At 37.3% G+C, this 18,512-nt stretch overlaps 1 protein-coding gene across 1 annotated transcript in view; it reads left to right on the forward strand.

The window, feature by feature from the left end:
• The first annotated feature begins 6,760 nt into the window (after positions 1-6,760).
• Positions 6,761-18,512, forward strand: part of col16a1 (collagen, type XVI, alpha 1) — a 109,024-nt gene continuing 97,272 nt past the window's right edge. Inside the window, exons 1-2 of the mRNA XM_016251596.1 lie at positions 6,761-6,974; positions 7,555-7,704. Of these exons, the coding sequence (XP_016107082.1) occupies positions 6,761-6,974; positions 7,555-7,704 (364 nt within the window). The remainder of the gene's footprint in view (positions 6,975-7,554; positions 7,705-18,512) is intronic.

Raw genomic sequence — 18,512 nt, forward strand, 5'->3', positions numbered from 1 at the left:
TGCTTGTGTTTAGCATATTCCTTAAAAGTGTAACTAAAAATATATTTATTAACATAGTATTTCTACTATACTTTTTAGAAATATACTAATAGTGTGCTTGTGTTTAGCATATTCCTTAAAAGTGTAACTAAGCATATATTTATTACCAAAGTATTTCTAGCATACTTTTTATAAATACATTAAAAGTATGCTTCTGTTTAGCATATTTCTTAGAAGTATAACTAAGCATATATTTAATACAAAAGTATTTCTAGTATACTTTTTAGAAATATATTAAAATGCAATTCAATATATTTGTATTGCACTTCAAATAAGCATGTTGGGAATACAAATGTATTATAAACATACTACTTGAATTTCAAGTATATTTTAATACATTTAATACTACGTCTTTTTCACTTGGGCTGACAATTGTACTTTAAGTCATAACAGTTAATGATTTAGCAGATGCTCCAAAACAAATGAGAAATTAGAAATGTGAAGCGTGATCAAGTTTTGAAACCCTTGTGAGAAGTGATGATCATCTGTGCTTCCACTCAATAGGGTTGCCAGGTCTGCACAAAACCAGCACAATTGGTACTCAAAATGAGCCCATTCACATTCCGGGGGAAAATGGCTATCAAAATTGGGTTTCGCTTGACTAAAAAAACAACCTGTGGCAGCATTATAAAAGTAGCACAATTCCGCGGGAAAACCATGGACTTGTCAACACTGCAACCTAAGCTGCTTTACACATAATTTCTCACACACTTTTATCAAGGTTCACAACGTGTTTTCCAGAAGCAATAGTTCATAGTTTAAAGTTAAAATATTAATATTTTAACTTTAATAGAGGTGTCGAAGTCGTGGGGAAGGCCATTCTCGGCCCGCCTCTTCGTTCCCGCCTCCGATCATTATGGCGATGTGGCGGGGATTGAAAGACCGCGGTTATAAGACGATGCCCCGGGTAGAGCAGACGCTTGCGAGCTATCTGTCTCCCGGCGTGGCATCGTCTTTAAAGGCTCCGGCATTGCCCTCCAAGCCGCTGCGCACAACCTCAGCGCTGGTGGGCAAAGGGTACTCGGCAGCGGGTCAGGCTGGTGCGTGTCTGCACACCATGGCGGTGTTACAGGCGTACCAAGCCGACCTGCTGAAGGAGCTAGATGAGGGTGAGCAGGTCAAATCGGAAAATATTACCGAGCTCAGGAGGACCGCTGATTTGTCTCTCCGCGCCACTCAGAGCCCGTCACGCTGAACGGCGTTCCCCTAGCATTTTTCGACGCAGCGTCTCGTTCCCTCGAGGAACTAGGGTTACATACGTAACCCGAGACGTTTTTTTACATTTTGTACATTTAAATGCTGAAAATACATAAATATTTGTATGTTTAGATGCTGAAAATACGTCAGTATTGTACGTTTTAGTGCCTGTAAGAACATAAGTAAATGTACGTTTTATAGAACCACATGTTACGTAAAATACATACGAATTATCATGAGATCACTTTGGTTTTCAATGTTCAGTTCAATGGATTCCATGAGGATTCCATGTGGATGGTGTAATTTAAGTTAGTACTTTAAGAGCCTTTCTGCCTGGCACTGTTTGAACATGATAATGAGAACAAAGGCTAACAAGACCTATGGTTAACAAAAAGCTTTAGCTTAGACATAAGCATCACAGGTTATCCCATAAATCAGATTTGTAAAAAAAAAATTAATGCGCATGTGCTTAAAGACATGCATGCCATAAACTGTAATTTTTGCCCTTGTGTGAAGCATATAGCCTGCAGTAAAGTTATGTCACCACTATGTGAAGAACAGCAACAACAACAACATGCAAGTTCTCTGTGTATTTTCTTTTTGGATTGTTTATTTGCATATTCAATTTGAATCAGAATAGTAAGATAATGGTCACCCATGAATCTGCTAGATTTAGAAAATAGTATTTGTTTTGTTGAGTGTTTATTTCATTTATTTCATGTCAGGTCAGGCTTTGAGAACAAGTCATAGTTGATAGGTAAACACCACTCTTATGTACATCATTTTTAAACCTGAGCCTGTGTTTACTTCCCTCTTTACCAGGAAAAGTGCAGTTGTTTATGCTATGTATGTTCCTTCAAGAAATCCATTAGTGATCCTCTGCTTGCACATAATTTCACTCTGTAACTCAGTCTTGAAAATGGCAGGATTACAGTTATTGGCATTTGGTTGTGAGTAGTTGTGATGATCATCAGGCTTTTTCGTATGTGTGCTTTCATAAGAACTTTCTTAGAAGTCAGCAATGTAGTGATCAAGTGCGCTGTAAAGCCGTAGTATATTCCCATTCACAGGAGGCTAACAATGAATACTCTTGTAAAGTGAGTGCCTCAGGCTATAACCATTTCCTTCACCTAAAATGATGCCATTTCAAAGGGCCCTTTGAGCGCAGCTTACATTTTTTTCATGCTTCAGAAGACTGTGATATTAACATTGCTCAAAGTAACCACTGCAAATATAAAAAAGCTAAAGATAGCAGTAAGGCGAGTGCAGGTTAGGAAAAATTTAGCTGCAACCTGCACATCTCCCCTTTGGTATATTACAAGTGTTTTGAATTAAATTAAATTCAATATTAATGTGAAACTATCAAAAGATAGAAGGTGACAGTGGTTTATAGCATTGCCCGGGCTGTCTTAACCTTCCCCTTTAGCTTTTCTCCGTCCTTCTTTAGTCATTATTTCTCTTTTCATGTGACTCTTGATGCAGACACTAGTCAGGATGGTGTGATAAACCCTTTGGCTGTCCTTTCCATCTTTAACACCCCCCCCCCCCTCTCTCTCTCTCTCTGGTGCATGCTGGGAGTGCGAGGTACAGACATCATGAGATGTTTTGAATGCAGAGATTTGGGCCATAAGCGCTTCACATGCCCACATAAAAATGAACAACAAGCATCCACATCTAGAGCCGAGACACAGAAACACTGAGATCTCAAGAGCAGGCCAAAGGAGTTACAGATGAAGTGAAAGGGCAGCAAGAGGTGAGTGAGCTTAATGTTAATATTGGCGATGTGGAAAAACCTAGAGGCAGTACTGCTATTGACAAAGATGTTCAAAGTGATACTGAATATGTGTGTGAGGGTATTGTTATAGGAGAGGCAGGTGGTTCAGAGGAAAATATGGTTGATGAAATGGAGGATTTGTCACAGTGCACTGACGATGGTTTAAGAGATGATGATGAGCAATGGCCTGATGTTGCAAAAATGGTTGATAAGGATTTATACACTCTAGATCAAATAAATTATTTTCTTGACCAAACTAAAGGAAAAGCTGCATGGTGTTGAGATAAGCGATTTTTTTCCAGATATTGAAAAGTTTGTTTCTTCTGTTATGGTGGTTAGGAGAACAAGTAACTATGAGGAACTGTCACAGCAGAAGCGCTTTTGTCTTAAGAAGCACTTAACTGCCATAAGATCAGGTAGAAAATCAGGTAAAGCAAGGGGGAAATCTAAATAATCATGATGTTTAAAAACTCCTTTTTCTTTCTTTATGTTTTCCTCTTTCTCTCTCTCTTCTTTGTGGAAATCTTGAGGGTGGGATCCTTAAACATACATGGATTGAGGGATCAGAAAAAGAGGAACTTATTGATAGAACTCATAAGGATAATGAATCAGAGTATAGTTTTTTTGCAAGAGACCCACAGCCATTTTAACAATGAAGCTGATTGGGGTTTGTGGTGGGAAGGGGAGAGAGTACTTAGTCATGGGACTAATCTTAGTGCTGGTGTGGCTGTGCTCTGTTCTCCTGCTCTTAAAGTTACAATTCTGATGAAAACTGAAATAGAGCCAGGAAGACTGGTAGCTGTTAGAGCTGAAATTAATAACCTCTCGTTCTTGTTTGTCAATATCTATGCTCCCAACAATGGAGCAGATAGACTTCAACTTTTTGTTAAACTAGAGCAATTTTTAAAGCAGCAGCAGGATGGGGACTTTATTATATTAGGTGGTGATTGGAATTGCACTTTAGATTTCACACGTGATAGAAATGGTGAAGAACCTCACATGCAGTCAGCTTCTCGTCTGGCCAGTGTTGTGAAAAATCTAATTTGTTCAGATGTGTAGAGAGATCACAATTTTTTTAACGAAGCAGTACACTTGGGTGAAAATTAATAATGGTAGGGTTTTTGGTGCACGGTTAGACAGGTTTTATGCATCGCATAATGTGAAAAATGGGGTGGTGCATACAGCTATCATTCCTACATCTTTGTCCGACCATAAATTCATCACAGTTGAGTGTACATTGGTGAACAGGATTCACAAGAGCTACTACTGGCATTTTAACAATAAGCTATTGGAGGATAAACATTTCTGTGAGAACTTTAAATGCTTCTGGGAAACTTGGAAGAGTGAAACGTGACTATACGAAAGTGCTATCCAATGGTGGGATATCGGTAAAGTGCATATAAGAACATTCTGTCAGCAATATGAACCCATTCTTCTTTTGTTTTAAAAAAGACATTAGAGTTGCTGGAAAATGAAGTAAATGACATTGGGAAGAGTATGACTGTCAATGATGCTGTAAACCTACAAGAACTGTGGACTGAGAAAAAGAATCAACTGAGTTTTATTTTAAATGAAAAAGTTAAAGGGGCTCTTGTAAGGAGTCGTTTTTTAACAATAAAAGACATGGATGGTCCGACATCTAATTTTTTTAACCTGGAGCGTAAAGCAGGACAAGGAAAACTGATATTCGTTTAAAAGGACAATGATGGTCAAGATACTTCGGATCCTGTGGTGATGCGCAGGCTCGCTGTGAATTTTTATTCTAATTTATTTACTGCTGAAGCCATTAATGAGCAAAGCAGAAATGAACTGCTACAGGGTATTCCTACTTTAACTTCAATGCATAACTTTCATAACTTTTTGAGGCTGATCTTAAGTTTGAAGAGGTTACTGCTGCTGTAAAGGGTCTCTCTTCAGGAAGAGCATTAGGGATAGATGGATAGTCTTCTGATTTTTTAAAAGAAATTTTGGACTATATTAGGACCTGATTATTTTGAAGTGCTCAAAGAATGCATCAGTAAGGGTGTTCTCCCTGTGAGTTGTCAGTGGGCTGTCTTGACTCTGTTACCAAAAAAGGGAGATTTAACCCTCTTTAAAAACTGGAGGCCGGTAGCAATTTTGTGTTCCGAATATAAAATTTTGTCTAAATGTTTTTCAAATAGACTAAATAATGTGTTACATACAATCATTCATAAAGATCAATCATACTGTGTAAAAGGAAGATCTATTTTAGATCATTTACATTTAGTGCAAGATATTTATGACTTTGCTCTCAACAATAATATTAACCTTGGCTTTCTGTCATTAGACCAAGAAAAGGCTTTTGACTGAGTTGACCACAATTTTCTTTTTGAAACGTTAAAGGCTTTTGGTTTTGGAGACAAATTGATTTTTATGATTAAGCTTCTCTATAATCAGGCCACATGTATGATAAAAATGGTTGGTGGCCTCAGTGTTCCTGTTAATACAGAGATATTAGGCAAGGTTGTCCTCTTTCAGGTCAACTCTACAGCATAGTCATTGAGCCACTGTTATGTAAACTAAGAAGCCAGTTAACAGGTTTAAGGGTTGCTGAACTAGATTTTCAAGAGCCTATTTAGATTTCTGCATATGCTGATGATTAGGTCATGCTGATGTTCACTACTTAAAAGACGGTCTAGAACATTGGTAACACTTTAGAATAATGGTCCGTTGTTAACAAGTATCTATGCAGGAAGTAATAGGTAGTACTACATTAACACTTAACTTAATACTATTAACTAATAGAGAAGCAAGATTAACTAAGCAGTAAGTAGTAGCAAATTTAGGACAAAAGTAGTTCCTTATTAGACATTTGATAATTACTAAAAAATATATATCCTCATTGAGAACTACTTGCGAACTATGACCAATTAATAAAGAATAACCAATTAATTGCTAATCACAACAGTAACGATTTAAAAGTGAACAATTGGGTTCTTTGTGGAAACTAATATTTATTTGGGGGATATCAAATTCATAAATTAGTTTCCACAAAGAACCCAATTGTTCACTTTTAAGATGTTACTGTTGTGATTAGTAATTAATTGGTTATTCTTTATTAACTGGTGATAGTTCACAAGTAGTTCTCAATGAGGATATTTTTCTGCCATATGCCTTGTGCTTTATGTATATATTTTTTACATTTTACCTTATTTGTATATTTGTATAGTTGTATTTTGTATTTAATCTGTACCTATCTGTATTTATGTTATATGTATGCACCAAGGGTCTGAGAGTAACGCAATTTCAATTCTCTGTGTGTATGTGCTGTACATGTGGAAGAATTGACAATAAAGCAGACTTGACTTGACTTAGTTAATCTTGCTTCTCTATTAATAAATAGTATTAAGTTAAGTGTTAATGTAGTACTACCTATTACTTCCTGCATAGATACTTGTTAACAACAGACCATTATTCTAAAGTGTTACCGAACATTATGGTAAAGCATCCTCAGCTAAGGTGAACTGGAGTAAAAGCAATGCTCTGTGGTGTGGTCAGAATTCTAATGGTCCTGTGCTTCCGGGTGGTTTGCAGTGGGGAAGAACGGGTTTCAAATATCTAGGGGTTTTTTTAGGCACAGATTAATTTAAGAGACAAAACTTGGAGGGCCTTGTGGAGAAAGTGTGTGCAAGGTTGTCTCACTGGAAATGGTTGCTACCCCAGCTGTCCTACAGGGGGAGAGTCCTGATCAGTAATAACTTGGTGGCCTCATCCCTCTGGCATAAAATGATGATTTTAGAGCCTCCGAAGGACCTGGTGGTAAGGATTCAGAAGCAGATGGTGGACTTTTTCTGGTCAGAGCAGCACTGGCTGAGGGCACCAGGTCTATACTTGCCCATTCAGGAAGGAGGACAAGGACTTGTCGACATCGGATCCAGAGTTGAAGCCTTTAGACTTCAGACAGCTCAGAGACTGCTTTACAGGGATGATGTAAGCTGGACTGGTACAGCCTGTGCTCTTCTGAGGAGAGCAGGCAGTATGGGGCTGGATCGTCACCTGTTTCTAATGAACATTAATAAGCTGGATCTGACTGGTTTAACATCCTTTTACAGGTCAGTGTTAAGAGCGTGGTAACATTTTAAGTTCTCAAGAGAAGTCAATGGTGTACAGAGACTCTGGCTGAGGGAGGAACCATTGCTCTTCAACTCTGTAATGGACCTGGATATTTTTAAATCCGATTCTCTCAGAAAAGCTTTGTGGTCTACAAAGATCACAAAAATTGGACATTTAATTCATGAGGGAGGATGGATCTCTGCTGAGGCTTTGGCCTTAAAACTGGGCATGAGGTCAGTTTGAGTGGCAGAGAAGACTGTTAACTCAAACACGTACGTTTTTACCAGTGGACTATAGATTGGATTTAGAGGCTTTGGACGTGGATACTTCTGCATTCCCGGCGCTGACTATTTCAGCAGACACAGCAGCGTGGCAGGAAACAGAGGGTGGATTGCTCTCTTTCGGATTATCTCAGCCTAGTTTTTTCGGTGATACAGGAAATACGGCTTTATATGTACTGTGTGTTAAAGTGGCACATTTCCACATGCTTGAAAACCTGAGAGAATCCAAGTGGCAGGATATTTTTGGCTCAGGCGTTTCCCCTAAAGGCTGCTGGAGGACCCTGTACAAACTTCCTGTTGAGAAAAGGTCTGGAGACCTTCAGTGGAGGGTAGTGCATGGTATAATAGCCACAAACAGACACAGAGCACACATTGATCCACAGGTAGGGGAGGAGTGTCCTTTTTGTGGGGTACAAGAAACAGTGTTTCACTTATTTCTTAATTGTTTTAGACTACAACTGTTTTTTCATCAACTAGAAGGATACTGTCAAACTCTGGGGCAGGTTTGTACGCCTATGCTTTTTATTTATGGGCCTAAATGCAGCAGGAGCTAAATGCAAGCTCATGTTTTATAAAATGTTATATTTGGGCAAGCAAAACTGCTATTTGGCTGTCACGTAAAAGAAAACTACTTGGCTCGGGTTTGACTGATGTTATTTTGGTGTTTAGGGGATTAATACAATTCCGTATTAATATAGAGAATGAATGAGTGAATTATGTATTTGTATAGCGCTTTATTGTGCATTGCTGTACACCCAAAGCGCTTTACAATCATGTGGGGGGTCTCTCCTCAACCACCACCAGTGTGCAGCATCCACTTGGATGATGCTACGGCAGCCACAGGACAACGGCGCCAGTGTGCTCACCACACACTAGCTACAGGTGGAGAGGAGAGAGAGTCATAGAGCCAATCAAGTGGATGGGAATTATTAGGAGGCCATGATTGACAAGGGCCAGTGGGGGCAATTTGGCCAGGATTCTGGGGTTACACCCCTACTCTTTACGAGAAGTGCTATGGGATTTTTTGTGACCACAGAGTCAGAGAGTCAGGACCTCAGTTTAACGTCTCATCCGAAGGACGGTGCTTTTTGACAGTATAGTGTCCCCATCACTATACTGGGGCATTAGGACCCACACAGACCACAGGGTATGGCATGCGTATTATATGTTGATTGATGACTTGGATAGTTTTAGATCTAAATGGGGTATAAATCAATGTATTTGTGAAATTGATTATGATGTTTGCTTGCAAATTTCTGTCTGAGTGATGAAATATTGTAAAACTGTTGTTTCTGATGTGTACATTTATTAATTTAAATGTTTTATATTATTCCATTTTATTTTATTTAAATATTTCAATAATGTTTATCTAAAATTAGTGGTAAATAAAGAGATTGTTAAAAGTCAAGTCTCTCTCTCTCTCACTATCTCCCCACTGGCTCTGTTTCTAAGATGGAACAGTAACGTCTGCTGTAACACCACTCTGAAGTCCTCTCCTGCATTTTTAAATATTGTAAATACTGCATTGAGGAATAACAGCATATGTATTCATTATATATCTTATTTATTTATTAGTTTGTTTATTAATTTAGTCATTCATTCTCCTCATTTTTAAATATTGTAAATATTGTGTAAAGGGCACCAAAATTCACGTTTACATGTTGTTTCAACATGAATGTGTTTTTTTTTCTTTTTAATATCCATAAATCATAAGCAGTCTCTCAGAACAATCCGTAAAATGTGACATCACACTTTACAGGCCCCGCCCACGACTGTTGACATACACTTTTCTTTTGACTGAGATTTTCTGTTTTTATTTTATTGTCTGGGTCATATTAACAGCATAGACAGCATATACTGTACATTACGCTGCTGTCACTTAATACCAGTGGCGGGCCGTGCATTTTACACCTAGCCCTTCAGTGGCGTCCTACATTAATTAATCCATCTCTTCATACCATCATAATGATGTCACGGCTATAGAAACCATAAATATTACACAGTAATGCAGTATAACAGCGCACTACATAACAGACAGGTATCTTATGTAGCGAGAATGAAATGCTATTACTAAAGAAAGAAACTCAATTAACAATTGCGCAACACATCATCTGTAGCTGAAGCATTAACCTAACAAAATGACACAAATACAGTCCATCCCATGTTCTTACAGACATTTATTCACCCAGACGCATTTATACCGTACAGATAGCATTGGTATAAAACAAATAAGGTGATTACATTTGTTTTAAAGTTGAAATAACAATTGAATGTTCTCTTACTGCTTTATTTCATCTTCACGAGTCTCCCCGCCAGTCTGCCAGAGCACTGCGGGAGGAAAATACTGGTTAGCACAGCTTTACTAGGAAAGTGAGCAAGTAACATTAAAATAATTCATACAAGACGATGAAGAAAAGTGTATAGATGTGTTTTAACGTACCTCTGTGACTCTCATCTCCCCGCTGGTCTGCCTCCTGCGGCCGGAGGAAAAGACCGCTTAATACAGCTCCACTCGGGAAACTGAGATATTCTTACGGAAACTTAAACCTGGCTTTATATCGCACAAATAGCATCAGAATACAACGCATCAAGTGATAAAGGAGTCAAAAATGAAAATTAGCCTACCATACATAGTGGTTTTTCATCTTCACGAGTTTTTCACAGAGTCGGTGCCGAGGAGGTGTGTGGTTGTTTTTCGCAGTCATTAGGACTACTGTTTTTAGATTTACTAAATATAGTAGTAGGCAAATATTTTTTCAAAATGCACTGAAAATCTAAACCTGAGAAACAGTAATAAAAGTTTTACTAAGTTTTAATAAAATGATTTACAGTGATGCTGTTTGCTAGCTAGTATGCTGACCATCCAATCAAAGGACGAGAAAATTCTGACGTTATCGTTAGCCAGCTAGATGGCCCTGGTGCTGCCAGCTCGAAATCTGATTGGTTAAAGCAACGGTTTCATTGCCATTGATTTAAGCTAACAGACACCTACACTGTTGATTCTGAAGGCCTTAAGGCAGATTTCTTTGACCCTGGCAACACGATTGCTGAAATATGATTGGATAAAAGCTCTAATATAAACATACACTGCTGGAAGCAGAATAGAAATGCTATGAAATTAAGAGAATAGACTATTGAAAATAATTTAATACACATTCATGGAAAAATATATTAAAACTAAATTTGTTTAGGCCAGCAGAGAAGGCTTTGCTGGCCCTGACGGCCCACCACTGCTTAATACACAGATCTAATATAGCCATGCAAATTCTTTCCCAGCTGTTTACCTTCACAGACATAACCGACTGTGTTTTTATATCATCGCACAGTGTGTTTGCTGCTAAAACCCACATTTACTGACCAGCCAATAAAAATGCGACATGAAATCAACGCGACATGGCGCTAAAGCATAAAACTGCTTACCTCAAGCTCTTATCACTTCCTTTTTCACCGCTTCCAGCACACATAAAAACTACAACTGCTAAAGTGTGATTCTTTTTGTTTACCACTCTAGCATGCTGATGATGTTCTATTCTTCTATAGTAGCCTAATGTGCGTCATAGCATACACGTCAATAGTTGTCATCATCTGCAGTGTATTGGGCTTTACTTTCTGTAGCCTACATAGAGATCGCAGAATTTAATCATAAATCAAGTTTCACAACTGGCAGCAAAGTTTTTGGTATTGTATGGAAATATGTGTGTGTATATTTATGTAAGATGGCCAATTGAAACAATATGTGGGTATACGCGTGGTCACAAAATAGAGTTAGGAACAATATATGGAGAGAGGGTGTTGAGCTAATGAACAGATTATAGCGTAACTTTCTCCACCTTTCGGAAAACTATTCTTGACTTTGACAGATACCTTAGGCTGAGTATTATGACATTTTTTTCGCCTGTAGCGGCCATTGAACTTGAAATGTCAGACTACCCCCCTCTACTCCCCTCCCTGTCTGTCTTCAATGCTTTCTCTGTAAGAGAATAAATCACCATACGGTCAGTATCATATCACACAGCTCCCCCTATGGGCCATTGCCTTCAACGCCTTTCTCAAGAAATGTTGATTGCGGCACAATCACACATGCATACTGATCAATCAGCCAAGAGGTCAAGGTCTACTGAAGGGATTTTAACTTAAAACACATAACTTATTTGAAAAAGAAAAGGCTATTTTATTTAGTTATCCACCCTGAGAGGAAGGAGGGACATTTTGACCTTTTATAAATGATGACAAATGGCTTGCTTAGGATCATTTATTGGCACAGTTCTCCTCTGCTGACGGAGCTGCAATCCCAGCTGTGGATCAATTAACCTTTGCCTCACCATTAGCTACAGATTGAAGTCCATGGTTATAAGGTGAGGGTTGTGTATTGTCCCGCATTGGTCATGAAGCAGACAGATCGGCCCCTGTCACCTTTTCCCTGTACAGGCCGGGAAATGACCAGTGAACTAGAGTGTGTCTCAGATCAGTTCAGGGTCAGTGGCCTGACTATGGCGAATCTCATCAAAACTACTTGCGACTCAAAGAGCAGTCCGGGCGGCCGAGCAGGGGAAGGACAGATTGGCCTATTAGAGAGAAAGAGAAAAGAGTGAGAGAGAGAGAGTGACTGTATGAGTCGATGAAACAGTATGTGTGAAGAGGAAACGTGGCAGGTTGAAGATGGTCCTATTATCCTTAAAGAGCCCAAGAGAGATCCGTTTCCCGCACTCTCGGCAGTCGCACACTATATAAAACATGCTTAAAACTCCCATACGCACCTCACCTTTCCTTTTATCACTCTCCATCTCAGGTTCTTTGTTCCTCTTTTCTGCTCTTTGGTTCGTGTCATTTTTAGGAACGATGTAACATGGCTGTAAATGAGGCAGATCCCATGTGACAGGCTGGGAGAACGGTTAACGCTTTTTCTTCATCTCTTGCCTGTGGGCTACACAGGAAGTGCTCTCCAGGACCACAGGGAGTCTCCATGCGCGCTTCCATTAACCCTTTGCCATTCCTGTTTCCTCGTTGCTCTCTTCCTTACACGGTGTGCCGACATCAAATTTACATCACAAGGCCCCCTGTCAACTATTTAAAAAGCATTTAAACACTCTTTCAAGAGCTAGTGAGCTGCCTCTCTACCTGCTGCCATCCCATATGAAGATCCATGTCATATATAGGATGCTGCCTAAGTGATTGATTTGAAACACTCTACAGAGGCAGCAAATCCATGTAGACGAATCTAGACAATTTCCTCATCTGTTAATTTCAGTACAGGCCACAGGAAATAAACAATGTAATACTCTCATAAACATGCATATACACTTTTTGGAATTACTACTTACTTTTTTATTTTATTTATTATTTATTTATTTATTAATCTGTTACATATTTAATAAGAGAGAATTTGGTCAGTATTGTATATTTACATATATGTATATGGTAATATTTTGGGTAAAGAGTTTTTTTTAATATAATTATTATTAATTATTATTTTATTATATTGTATTATTTAACTTGATAGGTTTATATATATATATATATATATATATATTAGGGCTGTCAGTCGATTACAATTTTTAATCTAATTAATTACAGGGTGCTGCGATTAATTAATCAAATTAATCGTAAACTAAATTTGGCTGTGAAAATACCCCCAAAAGACAATTTAAAGCTATCATTGTGTTAAATGTTTAGGCTACAGCGGCTTAACATAAAGTATGGAACATAAAAGAAGGTAATTTGAGAAAAACCTCTGTATTTTTTGTTCATGCAATGAAAGTTGCTGATAACCAAAACAGCTGCTTTGTTACCAACAGTCTTCAAAATACCTTCTTTTATGTTGTGCAAAAGAAAGATATTTAGGTTTGAAACAACATGAAGGTGAGTAAATGATGACATAATTTATTTATGTATTTATTTGTTTGTTTTTGGTGAACTAACCCTTTAATGTTATTTATTTATTTATTTAATGGAATGATGCCCTGAAGAAGAAACTAAAACTACCAGCAGGTGGCAATTAATGTCTTTATGAATCGATTCGTTCAAACGGCTGATTCATTCAGGAATTAAGTAAATGACTCTCTTTATGAATGGTCCTTTGAATCATTGGTTCACACGATTCATTCAAAACGACGATTCATTCAGAAACTAAACCCCGCTGTGTTGCACGGAGACGCACAACAGTTTTGCTGTGGCTTTATAGGTGATATTTTCGTTGGCAAAACTGAACAAAAACACACAATATTGTGTTTAAAATATAACACAATATTAACTTTTTATTTACTGAACTGTTGTATCAAATCACATTTGAACTTGTGCAAATCAGGACAAAAGCAGCACTCATATGCTCTAGCTGCTCATGTGATATCGCTTATATAAATATGAGACAAAAAGATATGAGAGACATGAGACATACAGGGGCATATAAAGAACAATTAATAACTGAATATTATATATATATATATATATATATACATACAGTAGGTACGGAAAGTATTCAGACCCCCTTAAATTTTTCACTCTTTGTTATATTGCAGCCATTTGCTAAAATCATTTAAGTTAATTTTTTTCCTCATTAATGTACACACAGCACCCCATATTGACAGAAAAACACAGAATTGTTGACATTTGTTAGAATAATAATAATTGCACAATAGTCAACATTCCTCTTGCACTGTTTACCATCATTGATTTATTTTTTTCACTGCACTTGTCATAATTCATTCTGGAATAGCCTTCTGTTGCTGTTGATGAGCATATCGACTCCGTCCCTCTTTATTCCTGCTGTTGTCTCTCATTACTATTTACAGTGGATGAATTTCCAGACAGGCGTCCCGCAGTCACACAGTATAGATAGAAATGAATAACATTAATCAAGATGATGAAAATGATGATGATAGGTTCGATGTGAGACAGTGTCAAGCTAAAAGTGGATCCGTATCAAGCCTTACCTTGAAGTCTTCTATTTAAATATACAGATTAGCAGTGTCAATTAGCACCACTGCCAAAGATGGCAGTAGTTTGTGCGTAGCCACCTACACCAAGCGGGTTAAGCAGGCTCTGCGAGTGCTGGATGTTGATCAATGTGAGAAACAGGGAGAGAAAATAAAAACAGATGGTGAAAGGCCACTGCCATTCCTCTTCTCTGACTGCCAGTATCAGTATCCTCTCAGCGCTCTGCTAAATTAAAACAACCACCATCCCATTGATTCCATCTCTGACAGGGGCCATACATCACAAAGAGAAGAGAAGAGAAGAGAAAAGGAGAGAAGAGGAGAGGAGAAGAGAAGAGAAGAGATATGCGAAAGAGCACCCAGATATGGAGACACATTTCAGTGTGAAAGAGTAAAAAAGAAGAGACATAGAAGGTAAATAGAAATCTGATTAATGCTGTGATTGGCTGTTGTTTTCTGCTCCCCTTCTTTCCCATCCTTTCTCCCTCTCAGAATGGCCAATGTGGGGATCCCATGGGAAAGGAGGCATTTGATTTGATTGCCTGGCTAAAGACTGACTGATTCGCTCCAATCACACGGCCCCGCAGCCAGATTCTTTGATTGGACACAATCAAGTCAAATGGACCAGAGCTCTGAATCCATCATTATATTTCAGCAAGCTACCTAGGAGAATAACCACCCACCTATTAGAAGTAGGAGGCTCAACCAATCTCATGAATCGATTTCGATTCTTGCGTGCATGGTTTGATTTTAAAGTGATTCTTGATTCAGCGGGATTCAATCTTGAGTTGACCCTGATGAAGGTACCATGATGTTAGTCAGCTGCAGGTGGTATCTGGGGGCAGGGCATTCTTATTCTGGAAAGATCTCTGTAGTGCAGGATGAGTCATCAATATTTTCAATCGATTTTCCTGGAAGAGAAATGAATTTTAAATGCATTTATCTGAACAAAATTTCAGTAAAAACAGTAATATTTTGAAATATTATTACAGTTTAACATAACTGTTTTCCATTTTAATATATTTTGAAATTTTTGAAATTGTTAACATTTTGAATTTATTCTTCATTGTCACATGATCCTTTAGAAATCATTAAAATATGTTGATTTGGTGCTCAAGAAACATTTCTTATGATTATTCATGATGAAAACAGTGAAAACCGTGATACATTGTTATTTTTTCAGGATTCTTTGAAGTAAGAAAGTTAAAAAGAACTGGTTCTATTTAAAGTAGAAATCTTTCATAACATAAATGTATTTACCACCACTGTCCATCATTTTAATGCATCCTTGCTGAACAAAAATCTTACTGACACTGAACTTTTGAATGGTACTGTAGATGACCTCAAAGTTAATAGACATGAACTAAAAGCCACAAAACTCAAATTTGAATTTAATAGGGCCTTTAATTGGACATTTAATTGTACTTAATTGTTCATAAGAAAAGAATGGACATTTATAAACTATGCTTGTATGAACACAGAATACACACTAGGGAAATTGCATGTGCCACACACAGATCATCATTATTACTCATACACACATTAAAGACAGTGCCCTTAAAGGCTTATCCAGGAGAAACAGGGTTTTGGGGATTTCTGAGTCCCCACCTTGCATTAATTAAAAGAGGCTCTGGGTTGAGTGGCAGACAGCCTGTAGGCTCAGCCAGGAAGAGAACTCAGATGAATTATGGAGAGGGTCTGTAAGCCAGCCAAACTCAGCATCACACTTTTGCACACAATCCACCCCATCTATCCATTGCTTTTGCCCTTTTCTCCTGCTCTCTCCTGCTGGTTCTGCCCTTTGCTTTCCTCTTTGCTCTTCCCTCCATCTTTCTTTGTCACCGCATCTCTCTCCATACTGTTAATTTCTCTGACTGGTTCAGGCTGCACTGTTGTCCTTACTGCCCATTATACTCTTCTTTTTCCATAAAAATCTGTTATTTTGTCTTGTGTTTTTGTCCACCCTGTTGAAAAAAACAGCATATGCTGGTTAGGTATGTTTAAGCATGGCAGCTGGTTTGAGCTGGTTTAAGTTGGTCCCTAGTTGGCCATGAGCTGGTTATAAACTGGTTATTAGCTAGTCCTGAGCAGGAGCTAGTTGCTTAGGACCATCTTAAACCAGCTGAAACCAGCTGCCATACTTCAAAACATACCTAACCAGGGATTTATTTTACATGCAGTGAGTTGACTCATGGGGGCTGCCATGTTGTGATCACAAGACCATCTGAATACTATTCACTTTATCTCAATAACCTCCCTGTTTTTGAACTCTTTAGCTTGTAAAATGCATTAATCGTGGCTGGCATTAAATACAACATTTCTACAGTACCACTGGTAACCAAATTAGTTTGCTTTAGTCTGATGATGCATTCATGCAACTAGGTTGAGCTAGGAACTCCAAAATAGCAAAAAGTTGAAAAAAAAAAAAATGCACACACTATGAAGATTAAAAAAAGGACACCAAGAAAGCAAATGTGTATGATGGCGTTTTAATGCCACATAAAAAAATAATAATAATAATTAAAATCTAAGATTACGAGATTAAAGTCGCAATGTTTTGAGAAAAAAGTAGTAATAGGAGAATAACGTCAAAATATTTTGAGAATAACATCTAAATTATGAGCATAAAGTCGAAATATTTTGAGAATAAGGTCGACAATACAAGAAAATAAAGTCATTAAATTATAGCAATTAATATTTTGACTTTATTCTCATAATTTTGACTTTTATTCTCAAAATATTTTGACTTTATTCTCGTAATTTCGACTTTATTCTCAAATATTATGACTTTAACCTCGTATTTTTAGAATTTTTTATTTTTTTACGGGGCACTAAACAACATTGTACAAATGCAATATATATATATATATATATATATATAAAAAAAAATTTGGTCACAACATAACTTTCAGTGCAAAATGTTTTGGTGTTTTCTTCAGTAGCTCTAAAATGCCATAACATGTGAGTGGACCTTTAAATCAAGAAGAAGAAAAAAACAATGTGTACTAATAATATGTTGTGAGAGAATATATCATGAAGTGTTCAGATTAGTTTACACATAAATCCTGAAACATAATTTAGTGAGTTTTATACTATTTGCCAATGCGATAAGGAAAATAAACTTAATTCAAGATTTATTCTCAGAAAAAATATTTTATTTTGCCTCAGGTAAATTTAGTTGTTTTGATATGTTTATTGGAAAATAAAAACTTGACCTTTTGCTTTTTAAACTTTTCCTTGGCCTCATATATTTGATCATTTGTATCATATAGTATAATTTGAACACTGCTCATTCTATTCATTCAGTTCATTTTCTTTCTGTTTGTTGTGTCTTCATTATTCTGCTGCACTTTTACTCTATCATGTATCATCTGCCACCACTTATTCCGTAGGGTCAGACTTCTCCCCACACATACCAGCATTAATGCTTATGAATTATTCCACTTTTAGAGATGAGAGCCTTTCATATCTATTGAGGAATGACAAAAAGTCATAACTCTGTGTCATCTATTCAAGATTTATTCTCAGAAAAAATATTTTATTTTGCCTCAGGTAAATTTAGTTGTTTTGATGTGTTTATTGGAAAATAAAAACTTGACCTTTTGCTTTTTAAACTTTTCCTTGGCCTCATATATTTGATCATTTGTATCATATAGTATAATTTGAACACTGCTCATTCTATTCATTCAGTTCATTTTCTTTCTGTTTGTTGTGTCTTCATTATTCTGCTGCACTTTTACTCTATCATGTATCATCTGCCACCACTTATTCCGTAGGGTCAGACTTCTCCCCACACATACCAGCATTAATGCTTATGAATTATTCCACTTTTAGAGATGAGAGCCTTTCATATCTATTGAGGAATGACAAAAAGTCATAACTCTGTGTCATCTACTGTTCATAATTGGCAACTGCATTGTTTTCGTAATACTGAGCATCAAAAGTCAAACCAAGAATCTTCTTAAAGGGATAGTTTACTTGAAAAGGAAATCTCATTTACTCACCCTCTTGTCTTTTGAATTGACAGCCCATCAGACATTCTGTTAAAGTATAAAAAGAAGAATGAAAATCTTACAGGTTTGAAACGACAAGAGGGTGAGCTAATGATGGTACAATTTTAAAGACACCTTAATGGCAGTCGTTGAACCATCATGGTTCTGTTTGCATTTAATGCATATAATTCCCTCACTTTATTCTTCTCTCCACTTTTTTTAT

The sequence above is a fragment of the Sinocyclocheilus grahami genome, unplaced genomic scaffold, assembly GCF_001515645.1.
Source record: "Sinocyclocheilus grahami isolate Dianchi unplaced genomic scaffold, SAMN03320097.WGS_v1.1 scaffold1060.1, whole genome shotgun sequence".
In the NCBI taxonomy this organism is placed as follows: Eukaryota; Metazoa; Chordata; class Actinopteri; order Cypriniformes; family Cyprinidae; genus Sinocyclocheilus; species Sinocyclocheilus grahami.